Consider the following 18032-nt stretch of genomic DNA (forward strand, 5'->3'; position numbering starts at 1 on the left):
CTCAGTACTTTAGCAATACCAGCTTTATTCAGCTTGAAACAAGAACAGCAGGGTTATTTATTGTAGCGGGATCTACCACTCTCCTATAAACAGACACAGAAGTCAGACAGGGTTATGACCAGGTTAGTGGCCAAGTAATACTGTGCCCTGCATTTACAATATTCCTTGCGTCACCCATCGAGATCTTTTCTGTTTGCTTCAGTACCGAGCCACATCAGAGCTGTAAGACTGCTGTTGCTCCGGCAACAGATAAACAGTCTTTCACAGATGCGGTGATCGCACTTCTGGATGCTCTTCGGTGTATTGTCCAGTTGGGGGAGATCCCAAGAGAGTTTAGAAACATCACATTTTCTTGAATGAGTGCCGCATTAATAGGAATATTTCTTGAATGAGCATCACTTAACCACATAAAAACAGCTTTTTTGGCGTCTTTAAATGTAGCACTTCGCATACATTTGCAACCCGAGATTTTTCTTTTTTTGTTGGTCTTTCAAGAAAGTTGACAGTGTCGATGGCGAAATTCCGAATTCACTGGCAACGTCTTTTTTCTTTTTGCCGTGATCGAGAGCTGCAAAAATGTAAAGTTTTTTTTTTTTCTAATATAAACTGTTAGCGTTTTTTTGTGTCTGCCGTTTAAATAGGAGGGTGACAATGAGTTAAATTCCAATGGATGTTTTTCAAATGTTGATGAGTAATAAACAAATGGTATCACTGAAAACCACCAAAAACAAAAACAGCAAAAAAAAAAACCAGTATGAGCAAAGTTCGAAGAAAGAACATTTTTTTTTACGTTTTCTGTTTGGGGATCGTTGTGCACAACTGAGCTGCGACCACAGAACTAACTGCTCTGTGGATGATTCATTCAGGCATTTCAAGGTCTTTTGGGCACCTCTTTGTAATGAAAGTATCTGCTGAAAGTATTTCGTAGTAACAAGATTTCTATAGACTCGTGTCATGTGGGGAAACTATCGGGACCATAAAAATACTTCGTTGTAATGAATATTTCGTAGTAAAGATATTCGTTGTAACAGAATTTTACCTGTATTTGTCTAGACACATTCAGAAACTTTAGTACTGTATTATTACTATCTATTTGTAAAAATATCTTCTCATGCACTCTCACTTTGTACTATTTTGCAGTAAGAGTATTTTGCACTTTAACAGTAAGTTTTTTGAACTGTTTCTGATAAGCTTCATGCCAGCTATAATATAGGTACAGTATATGTGCGTTCAGTTTTCTTGTTATATTTTACGTTTCCGTGTTTTCAGGATGCAATCAGCTTTTAACATCCATCTATCCATTATCCAACCCGCTATATCCTAACTACAGGGTCACGGGGGTCTGCTGGAGCCAATCCCAGCCAACACAGGGCGCAAGGCAGGAAACAAACCCCGGGCAGGGCGCGCACAGACACACACACACACACACACACACCAAGCACACACTAAGGACAATTTAGAATTGCCAATGCACCTAACCTGCATGTCTTTGGACTGTGGGAGGAAACCGGAGCACCTGGTGGAAACCCACGCAGACACGGGGAGAACCCAGGTCTCCTAACTGCGAGGCAGCAGTGCTACCCACTGCGCTACCGTGCCGCCCCAGTTTTTAACATTCAGATCCAAATTTAGGATACTTCTGCAATGCATTAAAGATTTGTTTCTTTAATGTTTTACTGTTAAACATACATAGTGATGTGTCAATGTTTTGATTCCACCTTATTTTTTTGTTTAAATGATGTATGTGTAGCCGCCGAAGTACAAGGCGAGATCAAGAATGGGTAAAACGCATGCCGAAACAAATCTCTCAGTCCAAAAGTTTGTTTTAAAAATATATAGTGAAAGTTAGAAGCAAATAATCCACACAAGAATAAAGAAAAAGGTAGTTACACACATAGAATAATAGGCAAAAAAAAGAAAAATTTATCTTCTCTAAACTTAGCTTTTCTTGAGAAACTTTAGTTATTTCTGTACTTAAAAGTTCTTTACTTCTTCTTCTATACTTAAAGATTCTTAACTTCTTATATACTTAAAAATTCTTAGCTTCTTCTTCTGTACGCTTTAAACATACGGTTTTGCACTTAAATAAGTGCGTTTTCTTAAAAGTTACTTCACACACTCAAAAGGCCCATTGGCACGGGCACGGACACAGTTTAAATCTTGTGCCCTCTACGCCTTACACATGGCAAGGCTCACTAATTGAGAATAATGTTTAGTCAGTGCTGTTAGAAATGGCTAGAAAATACCAATACAATTATACTTATGGGGGTTATAGGAACCTCCCATAGATTATGCATTGTCATCTTAGTAAAATATTTATGAATCTTATATAACTAGGAAATGGTTCTTACAGCATGCTTTAATTTCAATTGTATTCTGAATATTATTAAATATTGCAATATGTACCACATAAGAAAAAATAATCACTTCATCATTAAGTAATTCAGTGCCATAAATTATTCATTGTAGGACTGTATGAAGGGAAAGATATTCTTTACCTTGTGTGATACTGACAGGGGCATCAGCAAGCTCCAAACCCGAAGCCGAATACACACAGAGTCCCGGGTTCAAATAAAGGATGGTTTTTAGTACAAAAATACTTCTTCCAAGTAACACAAGCACAGATTTTTTTCCCTTCCAGTCACCTCTCTACAATTCCTCTCACCACCATACCACCCTCCTCTAGTCGAGTCTCACTCTCTGTCTTTCCAGCTCCAACTTGCCTGGATAAGGGAGTGTGGTCCCTTTTACTGAAGACCCGTGAGTACTTCCCGGTGCCAGGGCCACTGACCCATTGGTACTGTCCAAGACATAAATTGGGGAGCACATCACCCTGCAGCGCTCCCTTGCGGCACCCATGTAGTGCTGTGATGCCAGACTACAACTCCCGGCATTCCCTGATGGTTTCCGAATGGGCACCGATATGGAGGGCTGCTGCCATCTAACGCTTGGGGTGATTAAACATCCCCCAGAGACAGTCCTTCTTGTCCTCTTCTTTTCTCATGGCCAGAAAAGGTATTAAGCCCATGTCTGGTCAGGATGCCTGTCCATTTATTGGGGCTTCTTGTCCAGGTAAGGAACCATCAGTTCTGGATGGGAATGTCTGTCCATCCATTATTGACGCCTAGTCCAGGTGGGACCTCCTTCCCTCTCTTGGCTGGGATGCCTTTATGTTCCCTTGGGGCCTCCCATCCAGGTAAGGGATCTTCTTGGTTCCTGTCTGGGATGCCCGTCCATCCCGTGTGCCACCTGCAATAGTTAAGTTCTATATAAGACTGTTGGGAATTTTATATCAGTCATCACCTTTGTCATAATTATTGTTGCCAATATTAGCTAGAATTATAACTCCACAGTACATATTAATAAATAAATTATTAACAAACTAAAATTTACAGTATAAAAAACCATGTAAGTGAAAATGATCATTTCCCTTTTATTATCATCTGTTTATTGGCAAGTATTGCTATGATGTGATAAAACTTTATTTAGAAAACAGAAAAGGCTTTAATTACTGCATCAGTATTTATTCTGGAAGTATAATTACATTAGACATTTTGTTCTGTGTATGTAGTAGGTAAAAAATCCAGTGTACATTGTTTATGTTTAGTGGTAATACCTCAAACTCTGCCCACCATTGTCACTTTCTACCTTTGAGCAGAAATGCACAATACATTAACACATTTTAATTATAAATGAGTTCTTTGTCATATAATTAATGCTTGCTTTCTAAATACTATTCTTTTTTTGTCTTAACCATCCTCCACTGACACTATAATAACCTATTGTTTTCTAATGTCAGGTAATAAGGAACATAAACACGTATGCCAGAACAAAGACTTTGGCTCAGGGATTCCTTGACATGGCTCTGTTCACTGCCAATGCCTCCCAAATGAAACATCTTCTACAGCAAGGCCCTGGCACCCAGTTTTATTATTTCCTGTTTGTCTCACTGGTAGGTATAAACTAGACAAGTAAAATCAGATTATCATGAACCTCAAACTTAATGGACAGAAATTGTTTTAAAATGGTAAAATATCTAGGTAAGTAGCAGTCTACTGATGACTGTTTTAAAGTGATAGAATGCCTTGTGGGTATAGTGTTTTCATTTTCTATAGTTGGGCATTGCTTGTGAAGTCTGAAAATTAACTGTAAAAGAAATAATTCTGTGAAGATGTAAATGTTACTCAAAGGTTTCATACTCATTTGTGTCGTACTGTAAGAACATTGGAAACACAATGCATGATTTTAAAATGATAATAACAGATGCAGGTAAGTATGTGTGAGCTCCTAAATTTTTAAAAAGTAAACAATGTGAGTTTAACTACTAGATTAATTATCTTATGTAATTAATAGGTAATAGGTGTCTTAGGTAAATAGGTACTGTTACGCAATGTAAATAGTATCTCTTTTATTCTGCCTTTCTATTAAACTATGTCTGAAAAGACTGAATATGTATAAATAATAGTATAACAATAACACTATAAAATGATTACATTTTTTTTTTGCTTTTGGGTCTAATGTTTAAGTAACAATCCAGCGTCTATTGTTTATTTCTACTTTGCTTGGCATGACTCTGACTTGGGAAGAGTGAGCTGTAAAATTGCAGTAGGGATGTGAATGTGAAAAAAAAATGAAAGTAAGCTTTATCCAAAGCACTCACTGAAGACTTTAATACAAGGCATTAATTAACATGCAAACCATATTATATCACTTTCATGCCAAATTGAACAAATATGTCTTTAGACAAGAATACCACAGACTCTCCTGGCATTACCAGGACCTATGGTGTGCAGATCTTTTGTTAATTTTATGCACATTTATATGCCATGACCTGACAATGCTTCTCCCTACTGTCCAATAGACTTTAAATAGACGCAGTTTGTACAGATATATGTATATGTTTTAGCTGGTGTGTATTAATGAATATCTCTGGTGCTGTTTTATATTTGGAAAACTGTGTAGGCTTTATAAATAGTGCTTCAATGAGGTGAACTTTGTAAAGATAAACTGAACATAAATTTATGGTAGTGTATTTTTACTAACGATATCGCTCATGTACTTTCTCACTGTCTGATAATACAACCTGCAATCTTAGGTGCACACTAAGATTGTTAGTATAACTCAACATTGTAAAACCAGCTAAATCAAAGTAAATCTCAAAGGGAGCCTATACATGAAACACTGGACGCAAGGCAGGAAACAGTCATTACATTTGAAAAATATAGATGAGAACAGGCCATTCAGTCCAACAAAGCTCACAAGTCCTATCCACTTAATTCCTCCAAAATAACATTAAGTCAAGTTTTGAAGGTCCCTAAAGTCCTACTCTCTACCACACTACTTGATAACTTATTCCATGTGCATATGGTTCTCTGTGTGAAGAGAAACGTCCTAATGTTTGTGCGAAATTTACCCCTAACAAGTTTCCAACTGTGTCCCCATGTTCTTGTTGAACTCATTTTAATATAACATTCTCGATCCACTGTACTAATTCCCTTTATAATTTTAAACACTTCAGTCATGTCTCCTCTTAATCTTCTTTTGCTTAAACTGAAAAGGCTCAGCTCTTTTAATCTTTCCTCTACACTCCTCCCCTGTAGTCCTGGAATCAGCTTAGTCATTCTTCTTTGGATTTTTTCAAATGCTTCTATTTCTTTTTTGTAGCCTTGAAACCAAAGCTGTACACAGTACTCCAGATAAGGCCTTAGCAGTGCGTTATAAGGCTTCCACTACTCCTTGACTGTCTCCACACTTAAAAGCTTATCCCAGTTTTTCCCCTTTAGACTTTGCCGCTTCATTTCAAAATTTGCCTTACCAAAGTTAAACTTCAACTTTTACCTTTTGCATCTGCAATCCACCAAAAAACACTGAGAATTGTAATAAATTATGGTCGTTTGACCCTAGCAGTTCAATCACATCTATACCCTCAATTCCACGCCCATAAGCTCCTGCCCTTATACTCCACTATTTGCAAGGTTAACCCAGTACATGTTTCTGTAGTTAAAGTCCCCCATGACTATAATATCCCCCTGTAAACTTGCTATTTTAATTTTTTCTAAAAAGATTGAAATTATTGTTTGCATTTGGGGGAGGGCTTTAGAATACTCCTAAAATAATGTCTCTTGTCCTAATGCTTTCCAAACAAATACAGATGTCCTCAGTACGATGTGGTTCACTGTCCAACTGAAGAATAAATGCATTTAAATGCAACCCCCGCACCCCTTTTCTGTTCTGTCTATCCTTCCTATAATGTGTACCCATCTATGTTATACTTATCCCTGTCTTTGTTATTTAGCCAAAAATGCAACAAATAGTATCGCAAATGTTGAAAGTTGCCTTAGATAAAGACGTCAGACAAGTAAGTAAATGGATATGATATTCATTTTTTTCAGGATTATTTTCCCCACGGTTTTTGATTTCTTGTTAATTACTGACATTTTTTACTGACTAAACAATGCTGCTAGTATTTATTATCCCATTGCATCAAATCCTTCATCTCCTTTTAGCTTCTAAGGGCTCAGCCTGCTGGCATCACAGCCAAGGAGGTGAAGAAATGGCAGTGGCTAATGACATGATAATGCTAAGTCATGAGAAATAGAATAAATTTGAAAGGAAAATGATGGACACGAAAATGTTCATCATGTAAGACTGGATGCTGATAGGTAGTATTCATAACTGCATTTGACTGTCATTACATAAAACTGTACTAACATAAAAGAAACATTAACAAATTCAAAAGAACAGTTTAACATCCTTGATTAATAACACAAACTTTACAGATAATACATACTGTAATATTTGTAAAAGTGTTTTAGAAACATTTAAGCAAGTTAAGGTGATGTCACAAATAAATTACTTTTCAAGCGATTTTAGGTTGTAGCCATCATTTACATAATCTTAGCTAGTCGGAGGCAGTCAGTAGCACAATTCTGTGACTTTCAGTCACCTAGTGTGGCATGCCCAGTGGCTTACTCCAACTAGTCCATGACTCTTTCTGATAAAAACAAACAAATTTGATTTCGTCTTTAGTCGTTGGGGTGCACCTTGTGCACATGGAAGCTAACAACCAATGAATGTTCATCCACAAGTAAACATATAATGCAGCAATGATGAATAAGGACCACAGGTGTTTTGGACCTTGCAAACAGAAAAGAGACTTATCTGCCTGATGTCTTGTGCTTTACTTACCATGATATAATGGAAAAATGGATAATGAGATAAGATTGCGACTGAACCTGCCATACATATTAGCCCTTTGCACAGCATGGACTCCATCAGGCAACACCTTATTGACTGTCAGGAAAAGGGACAAGCACAAGTGTTCTTTTAAGTTGGCATACAGTCACTAAATTTGACATACCCAACGAATGCCAGTTGTGTAAATTGACAACTGCTGATCTGGTGCTGAGATCAGCTGGCAGTCGGCAAGTCTGACATATTCTCCGGCAAGAGGTTATGAAGACTTAATGTACTGGAGAGATAAATGCAATAGCCATTACATGAAGATGGAAATAAACTTAACATTTTTAGATGTAACATTTATTTTGAATTTATAATGTATTAACATTGCATTTAATCAATACAAATTGCAGTAAAAATATTTGTAGTAGTTTCAGAAATACTCCCAGACTGCCCTCTGCCTCTTTCTCCCAAAAAAATATAATAATTGAGATGACCCTCAAAATAGCATTATTATAATTTATTATTGTTTTTTTAATAGCTCATTTACTGAACAATGTGATACACAACTTAAAAATTAAACATTTCTTGGATTTCTAATTTACGAAGCTGCATTCAGTGAGAAGCTAGTTGTTTCTGGCAGAAACTTCTGTCATCAGATTTTCCTGCTCTGACTGGCAAAACTTCTTCACTCTTTTACCATTAGTTACCACATTGCTCTCATTATCTGAACTTTGGACTTCCAAGATGCTAAGCAGGAACTCTCTTCTGCTTAAGTTTGCATAACTTAAATCCGTGTTTAGTAAAAAAAAAAAAAAAAAGTTGATAAGGGAGAGTAACATACTGACAGACACCGATTGTTGTATACTATATTCCGATATTCTTGTTAGTATTCCTTTGTCCCGTTAGTGGTAATCCTTAAAGAATCTTCCAGATAACATCAAATTCTCAATTCCTGTTAATGGTTGCTTGCTGTAGCTTTACAAAATTAATGTAATTAAAATGTGGAGTAGACATTTTTATGCCTTCTTCATGTATTATAGGGTACAATAAGGTATTACATTACTGCTTTGGTTTACTAATGTTATAATCATTATGAAAATCATTTCATTTTTGCTTTCATTGGCACCTTCCACTTATAAAGTAAATGTTCCTAAGGTAAGATAAGTCACAGACAGGCATAACAAGACGTATTGTGTATTGTCACAGTCTGTGATCCATATTCGCTTGGGGATGGTGCCGTCTATGCAGATTTCTCACCACTGGCATTTTGAGGCTCATCTGGGATTCGCTCAGGCTGGGAGGGGCAAATGTAGCAAGGGGAGAGCTTGTTGTGAAAGGAAGATGTTTAAAGCCCAATGGCTCACAAGGGAGGAGGATTCTCCTTTAGTTCATTTGGCTAAAATGGCTGAACTCTACACTGTAATCCAACAACTCTGAGTGAGGACATACAAATGAGAGTGTCCAAACTAAAATTAACTAGTAGTCCACTACACATACCTATTGCCTGTTAGATGAAAACCAGAGTACTCAGGGACTTTAGGTGAGGTTTTAACAATTTTTTAAAATCAATTCAAAATTATATGTATCCTTATATACATCATATATGTATCATAAGATGGCTAAATACAGGGTGGGGCATAAAGATCTCCCACATTTTGAAGGGGTATAAAAAATGAACGAAGCCATCTAAAAAAAATAGTATATTTTACTGAAAAGTACATAAAAAACAGTTTTGTTTTAATGGGTTTTAAAAATCATATCAGACAAATGGCAGCCGTCATTGGCAATACATGAAGAAGCACTCCATCACTATCCTGGTCATCTCAAGCAGAATGGCGTCAATTTTCTGTCTGATCCTTTCCTTCAAATCCTCAAGAGGTTGAGGACGATGTTTGAAAACATTTTCCTTTAGGTATCCCCAAAGGAAAAAGTCACATGGGCTTAAATCTGGTGACTGTGCTGGCCACCCCACGTCTCCCCTTAAAGAGATCAAATGCCCAGGGAACATTTCCCTCAACACTCCAAGCGAATATCGTGCTGTGTGAGCTGTGGCCTCATCCTGTTGAAACCACACATGTTCTGTCCTAGGTCTGTACATGTGATTTTCTTTTCAGTGTGGACCCAGTTTCCTGAAGGTTAGAAATCCATAGCAAAGTCATTTTTCGATCTGGTACAGATGCATTTCGACTGAGTGCGAAGCATGTACGGAACGCTCTCTGCATCACTATCACAGAATGGTTGTTCTCATAATACTCTTGAACAACAAAGCCCCGATGTTCAACTCATGATAGGTACTGAAAATAGTAGAACCTAACCTATCGAATGAGACCTACCCCACCTCTCTACCCCCACTAGAGCCCGCACAGTTCTCCGTCGAAATGTGGGAGATCTTTATGCCCTACTCTGTATAATCAAAATTATATTTTGCACTATTCAGGTATAAGATATAATTTTCTTAAGCAAACACTGGACACAAAGCAGGAACAACAGCTGCACAGAATGCCAGTCCATCACACATACACATTCACAGCAGGGCTAATTTTAGTAACACCTATCCAGCTAACTACAGGTAAAATTCCATTATAACGAATATCTTTACAATTAAATTTTCATTACAACGAAGTACAGTGGACCCTTGACTTACGAACTCAATTCGTTCGCGAGGGCTGGTTGTAACTCAAGTTGGTTGTAAGTCAAGAATATTTTTCCCATAAGAAATAATGGAAATACCCATAATGCGTTCCGAACCTCCCACGGCAACACTTACTTAACCTTTTCATAATAAAAAAGGGTTGTATAATGTGCATAATTTACCAAAACACCAATAATTTTTCTAATGTACTAACCAAAAAGTTATAAAAAGTGCCTAGCCTACCAGAAACAACAATTTCATACTGTACTCACCATTTAATTTGACATCTTTGGGCTGCAGGAAGGGAGGAGGAGGAGAATAAAATGGAAGGTGGTTATTGTTTGGAAGGAGCCTCCTTATACAAATCATTTCTTTGTAAAATTGTCGAGATGGTGGATTTCGACATGCTGTACATATTAGCGAGATCGGTTACACGAACACCACTCTCATATTTCCGCACAATTTCCTTCTTCATTTCGATTGTGACCGCTTTCTTTACCTCCGTTACCTTCTCTTCCTTCCTTAGCAATTATCGAAAAAAATTATATAAATCACTGCACTGACCGAAATTACGTCCACAAACACATGTATCTGGGCTCCAACTGACGCTTACAAACGCTCTCGGCTGTTTGTTTACAATCGCGGAAGCAGATACACGTGACAGCATTCAGGTCGTAACGCAAGATGTTGGTCGTAAATCAAAACAAAAATTTTGGTCGCATGTCATACCGGTCGTATATCAAGGGTCAACTGCATTTTTATGGTCCCGACAGCTTCCCCATATGACACGAGTCTATAGAAATCTTGTTACTACGAAGTACATTCAGCAGATACTTTCATTATAATGAAGTGCACAAAAGACCTTGAAATGCCTGAATGAATCATTTGCAAAGCAGTTAGTTCTGTGGCCGCAGCTCAGTTATGCACAACGATCCCCAAACAGAAACACTGTCATTTTTTTTTTTTTTTGCCTTTTTTGTTTCCTGTGGTTTTCATTGATACCTTTTACTTATTGCTCGTCAACATTTGAAAACATTGGCATTTAACTCATTGTCACCCTCCTATAGAAACAGCAGACACGGAAAAACGATAACGGTTCATATATGGAGAAAAAAAAAACTTTAATTTTTTGCAGCTCTCAATTGCGGCAAAAAGAAAAAAGACGTTACCAGTGAATTCGGAATTTCACCATCGACACTGTCAACTTTCTTGAAAGACAGAGCAAAAAACGTAGAAAAATCTTGGGTTGCAAACGTATGTGAACTGCTGCATTTGAAGGTGTCAAAAAAGCCGTTTTTATGTGGTTCAGTGATGCTCGTTCAAGAAACATTCCTATTAATGCCGCACTCATCCAAGAAAAGGTGAGGTTTGTAAACTCCCTTGGGAGCTCCCCAAACTAGACAGCAAGCCGAAGAGTGTCCCAAAGTGCGAGCTCTCCGTCTGTACAGGGCAATAGCAGGCTCACAGATATGCTGCGTCTCTCCGCCAAAGTAAACAGAAAAGATCTCGATGGGTGATGCAAGGTTAGGAGCACATAAATTGTAAAAGCAGATACTGTGACAGGATTACTTGATCACTGACCTGGCCACGATCCTGACTGACTGCTATGTCTGTGTATAGCAGAGTGACAGATCACGCTACAATAAATAACTGTGCCGTTCCTGTTTCAAGCTGAATAAAGCTGGTTTTGCTAAAGTACTGAGACTAAGCCTCGTGTTTTGGAGTGTGAGACAGGGACTTATAGCGCGACCCCGATCTTTTATGATTTGCTTCTGTGGCGCTTCACTGCAGCAATGTGAGCCTCCTGTTGCCCTGCACCAGCAACAGACAAACAATCTTACACAGACGCTGCAATCGCGCTTCAGGACGCATTTCAGCATGTCATTCCCGTTGGGTGGGGAGTGGGGAGTCTCAAAAGAGTTCAGAAACCTCACAATTTGAAGAAGAAATAATGATTCGGCTTCTGATTGATAACTGTGCTGCACACAACATGCTTCTGCATTTAGATAATGTTCGTGTTGAATTCCTCGCACCCAATTGCACAGCAGTACTTCAGCCATTGGATTTGGGCATCATTCGCACCCAGAAAGTGTTATCACAGGGAAATGCTGAGAAAAATTCTCGTCAGCATAACTTGTAGGCAGGAGGAGATTAAAAGTAACGCGAAAGAAGCTATTGAAATGATTGCAAACGCCTGGATACAAGTTAAAGAAAGCACTATAGTGACAAATACAGAATCTCATTACAACTAAATATTTTTTACGTCCCTGGGAGTTCGTTATAACGGAATTTTACCTGTAGTAAATATTTGGTCTGTGGGAGGAAACTGGAGCACCTGGAGGAAACCCACATCAGACATTGGGAGAACATGCAAATTCCATGCACGGAGCACCCATGTTGCAAACTCCAGTTTCCTTATTGTGAAGCAGCAGTGCTACAACTGCACCACGGTGCCACCCTAAGATATGAAATATATCATTACTTGAATTATGTAAAGTTACATATGATCACAATGTCAATAATGGATTATTCAGTTATGCAATTTTTATTTTTAATAACATCACTTGTACTGTTAAATTTTGTTAATGTGCGTGATCTCTTATAGTCCAGAAAAATGGAAGCCGTTCTGTAATATGTTTAAATATATTCATTTAAACTATCATGAGAGCAATGGGACAAGACACAATAAAGTGTTGGGGTCTTCTGGAGATCACCATATATCAGCAGCAATGCTACTAACAATAAACAAACAGTAACAGAAAATTAGCAGTGAAATTTCCTGGCTTGTTTCAAGGCTCAGAGACTTCAATGCTTGTTGCAGGCTAGTGTAGCTCCAGCAGCTACAGGTCCAAAACGAACGCTCAACATTTCTAGCTGTCACACTGATTATACAGAGTCAGGCCCAGAAGGGGTGGGGATTCCGGGAGTACTGGATGGTGTGTCACTGGTCTTCAGAATGCTCCTCCTCCAGCTGCATGAGAAAGAGAAGTTAGAGCATATGCTTCAATCTAACCCATCTCTGTTACTGTTTCTAGTTTGAAGCCATTGACACATTCCCTCGATGCGCATGTGTGACACTACAGTATTCATTTAAAAATGTATTAACAGATACAAATTCTACAGTTGGGGTTACTAATAGACTGTGTAACAAGAATAACCCAGAGACACTGGGAAGGTTTGGGGCAGTCACCCGTATAAAATATCCCGGACAATGTTCACACAACGCAGTCCAAAACAGACCTGAGTATCATCTTAAGATGGCGGCTTTTAAATACTCGCAGGGGAAGTGATGTCATCAGGACCAGAACCGGAAGGACACCGCTCGCTGTCCCGGAACGGGGCGGGATTTCCCAAGAATGGTCTGTAAGGAATTAAGAGAGAGAATTAGTGCACTTCACCACCCCTTGGTTCGGCGTGGAACTACATTTATTCAGGCCCTTTGGTTGTCCCCTAATCACACGTGTATGACAATTGATAGATGGATAAATTTAGTGTTGCCTCAGATTACCTTTTTGTACAAGCAGTGATAAAATAAACCTCTAACAAGTCACTGATAACTACTTTAAAAGAAGCTACAGCAGCCAAGAAAGACTAAGCTGAGACTCTGTGGAACAAAAAGATTTTAAATCAGTTTAAAATTTTAAGTAGAATGCATTGATCATTCAGACAGATAAATACATGCATTTATCATCTATAGTTTAATTAAACATTCAGAATACAGAAAAAGACAAGCTTGAGGTTAACATAACATAAGGCACAGGCACTAATGCTAAGGAATTTGTTGGCAATTGAAATGAAAAAATGAGCCAGGTACTGTACATTAAAAGAACAATTAATACATTTTATTTCTTTGATATCAAAATTTTCCCCTAATTAAGAGCTATTTTTAAACACGTTGTGTAACCTGCATGATTCATTTAGGAACATTTAGACAATAACTGAACCTTGCCAACTTAATAATTGCCATTAATCAACCAAAAAGGAATCACATAATCATCCCAGCTAACTGCAAGGTATCATTTGCATATCAAGGATTTTAAAAATATGCATGAGAAAAACAGTAATAACTGCAAACATTCATTTAAATTTACTTTAGTCATCATTATTTAAATTATACAGTGTCATGTTAACTTGTCTTAAAGTAATAAGCAAAGAAAAGCTTACTAACAATCAATATCAAACACATTTTTGAACAAAGGGTAAAATGCTTTCAGTTCTATTATGTGGAAAACAATCTAGTTTATTATAATACAATCACTAAATCAATATCTTTATTTAACAGAGTGCTATTAACAGTATTCCACTTGACAGGGCAAACTAAACTAATGCAACAATTTAATGAAAATGCAAATATTTAAATATAAATTTTTAAAAAGTCAATAACCAACAGAAAGCCTTGTTTCAGGTAAGTATTCATTAAAACATAATTACGATAAATATTATATTTGGTGCAATTAGAAATCAGCACTTCTACAAATAAATAATTGCATAAAAGTGGTATAACACTTCTAGCTTATCACATAGTGTGAAAACAAACCCTAGAAAATTAAGGGGGTTTTGATTAATGAGCAAATAAAAAAGAAGAAGTGGCCCTAGCAGTGATGACATACACATATCAAGAGTAGTTATTGTAGCGTGTGTTGTGGTGACAGTTCATGCATGAAATGACCTTATTTACTTAGGGAAGTCTTCTTCACTGAGCTAAAGAAATTATGCACAGCAAAAATAATTAAAAAAAAAAACCGTAGTATAGGCCACCTTCTCGTATGAAAAGAAGAAAAACGATCCAGTGTGTGTAGACATTTAATGAAATGTTTTTCCTGTAGTAGTTTTGTTTTATATTTATGTTATAGAATTGTTACTGAAACACAAAGCAAACACTTTAAAGAGAAACATAAGCCAATCTGACAGAAATTACAATAAGGTAAAACCCCAAGTTTGGCACCCCTACCCCCACCACTCCACCACCACATGAGACAACCCAATCCAACTCTCATACATTAAAAATTGATAGCAACAAGAAAAAAAATATAATCTGTAGTAGTTTTAACTATGCTACATCTAAGACAGGTGGAAATCTAGAAAATCAACATTGACCTCAGTGTTAATGTTTGCAATGCACCATCTACTGGAATGTGTTTTGCAATGCATGTAGTAATAAAATGCATTGCATTTATCATTTTAACAGGTGGCACATCACCAACATTTGCAGTAATAAAATGCATTACTAAAAATGTTTGTGATGTGCCATCTGTTGAAAATGTCAAATGCAACACATGTTTCTGTGATCTGCCATTTGGTATGGAATTCATAAAAGCAGAGTTAATGTTTGAGATGTGATATCTGTTGGAATGACAGATGCAATGCATTTTATAACTAAAGATGTTTGTGATGTGCCATCTTTTGGAATCACAAAGACATAGCAACCAGACAGACACTTACCCTTTTATTATGAAGTGTAGGCATAATCTTTATTTATAAGGAGATAAAGGGACCTACTAAGGGCAGACTGCATAAAAATAGCAATGCACATGTTAATAATTCTTAATTTCTTATACAAGTATGTATTTTTTATTTGTTTTGAGATTTGGGAAATCTGACTTGTCTGTTTAAAAATTTTTTTAGGCTCTGAATTGTTTTTCTTGTTTGTGATAGTTTTATATTTCGAAGGTTTAATTTCCAAACGTTAATTTCATATATTAGATTGAATTTTATTTCTTTGAGAAGGTATTTCATTCTTTTTTGCTTTATTTTTAACTGTGTCACATCCGCATGTCGATAATCGCTAAAAGCAGGGAACGAGTTTGCCCCCACCTGATTGCTAGGGACCGCCTACCTGATACGAGCTGATAAATTATGATGCAGTGGCATCAGCTGCTTTGTCTGAGATAGAGATTCAACCAGTGAAGGGGCGCTTGTTTAGTATTTTGACATTCTAGTTTTGATTATCTGTTTTTATTTTAGTGTTTAGGTTCTTTATAAATACATTGAAATTAACCGCATATTGTTTATTAGTTTAATGCATCTGATTGTAATTAACCTGTAACAATATAATGGTCCACAGAATGGTCAAACTATTCCAAATACCATAACTACTTTAGCGTTGCTACACTCACTGCACCTTCTTCTTCTTTCAGCTGCTCCCGTTAGGGGTTGCCACATCAGATCATCTTTTTCCATATTACTCTCACCTGCACCACTCTGAGTATTTATATCACTGTATCTGAGTGTGAATCACAGCTGTACAGCAGCTGATCAGAAAGAGAATTATCGGTATACAGCATCAAGCACACGCTGCCTCAGCCATTTGCTATTTGAACTGCTCTCATCCGACAAACGCTTCAGAGTCTTTCCTGTTCGGACCTCGCGGTTCACAAACAGTTTCATCCCAAGAACTATAAACGCACTCAATCAGTCCACCAAGTGCTCCTTGTAGAACTGTTTGTACTTATAAGTACAATTACCTCACTGTAAACTTTCGATACAGTTGTAATATTGCACAACCTGAGCCACTTTATAAAGCGTGTATTTACATATGATGACGATATCATTTTTAAGATGAAATGCAGCAAAATATGTTTATTATATTATACAGGTAAAACTTTAACTTTAACTACATGGTGCCGCAGCGCTAGTGAGGAGCTGGAGCTTCGTTCACAGGTTGTTCCTGCCTCGCGCTGTATTCTTGCTGTGGCTGGCGTGACACTGGAAGGACAGATGGATAGAATAATTAAACATTACGAATATATTTCAATGTTACCTAAATGTTTTGAAGAATCTGCGTTCTAAGCTTACAGATGGCTTAACGTCTATTACAGAGCTGATTGTGTGGCAATTGGGTATTTGGAGAAAGAAAAGTAAGGACAGGAATTGGGGGTTAGTATGTTTGAAAGAGACAGTACTGCTACAATAAAGTATTTCATCGAAGGTCGTGCATGGCGCAGCAAGCATCTTGCGTGAGACATGAACAATCTCTGTGCCACCGTGTTCCCATGTAACATGCTTTAACTCCTATCATCATGAAAATGATATCACGTATACTTCTCAGTATTTTAATTATTCAGAGAGCTGTAATATTACGAATGTAATGGATTCTGTGTCCTGTCGGAGGAAGAGAAAGCTCGGAAGCACGTAGTGATTCACACACATAAAAGATCAAATACAAAACAAAGCATTTAACGTGCTACTTTAGTTATGATGAGATTTGAGAAACTAGTAAATTAAACGATTTTAAGATGAAGTTTATGATGTTCTACTTTAATTACAAAATAAACTTCGTGATTAAAGTGGAAATTTCGAGATTAATGTTGATATTTCAAGCTTTTTTTCACACTGTGTGCCTATTTTTTTTCTCTGTACCCTAATAAGCTTTATATGACACTTTGTGAACATGAGCTTTCGAGTTTCTCTGACACTTTATGTCACTCAATCAACTTCCTTTTGTTGTTTATACCACTATTTAAACCAGCAAATAGTACGTTTGTCCTTGCCTCCACTTGGTATTTGCTGAAATTCTTCTATTTTTCCCTCGTACTTTTGCCATTGTCTTTTCACAGAAGGCTGAACTTAAGGGCTATTTATATTGATTTGCATATTCAAAGAGGCATAATTCTGGGAGGAGTTGGGGCGGGACAGCAGGCGCGTGCACGTGCGTTAATTTTCACGCTGACCAGGATTTATGTAGCAGAAGAACATGGAAGCTGGCGTTCGCACAGATTTATGCATCTGGATTTTTTTGTGTGTAAGCACAATTCCGCTTTTGTGCTTACGTCATGTTATAGTGCGAATTCTACGCATGGTGTTATGCATGAGGCCCCAGGAAACTAACACGTTCACCCTATTTTAGGGATGGTAGCATGAGTCCTGGAATTGCAAACTCTATCAAAGAATTCACTTGTTTTGTGTGAGGCCCTGAGTGCCCACATTGATATTCATTACAGAGATGGTCTAGGCCAATGAAAATACAAACAGCAGGTTATGGTGCAAAGTTCTTTTTATTACAAGGAAACAGTGCCTAAAGTCTATCTATGAAAACTGTGAAGAAGTTAAAAATCCAGTAAGTAATTTGTTAAAACAAAGGATAAAATCAGAGACAGCATCAGCCTTTTATCTCATTCCACATTGTTTCTCTCTCTCTTTTATCTCATCCTACTCACTCATTACTCAGGAATCCTCAGCAAAGCTGAGACACTGGCGAATGTGATTCACATACGACTCC

General features: G+C 37.4%; 1 protein-coding gene across 1 annotated transcript in view; it reads left to right on the forward strand.

Moving 5' to 3' along the window:
• LOC127529209 (uncharacterized) overlaps positions 1-18032 on the forward strand; it is a 185818-nt gene that overhangs the window by 87681 nt on the left and 80105 nt on the right. The window contains exon 2 of the mRNA XM_051932207.1: positions 3800-3952. Within this exon, the coding sequence (XP_051788167.1) occupies positions 3800-3952 (153 nt within the window). The remainder of the gene's footprint in view (positions 1-3799; positions 3953-18032) is intronic.

The sequence above is a fragment of the Erpetoichthys calabaricus genome, chromosome 9, assembly GCF_900747795.2.
Source record: "Erpetoichthys calabaricus chromosome 9, fErpCal1.3, whole genome shotgun sequence".
NCBI lineage: Eukaryota > Metazoa > Chordata > Cladistia > Polypteriformes > Polypteridae > Erpetoichthys > Erpetoichthys calabaricus.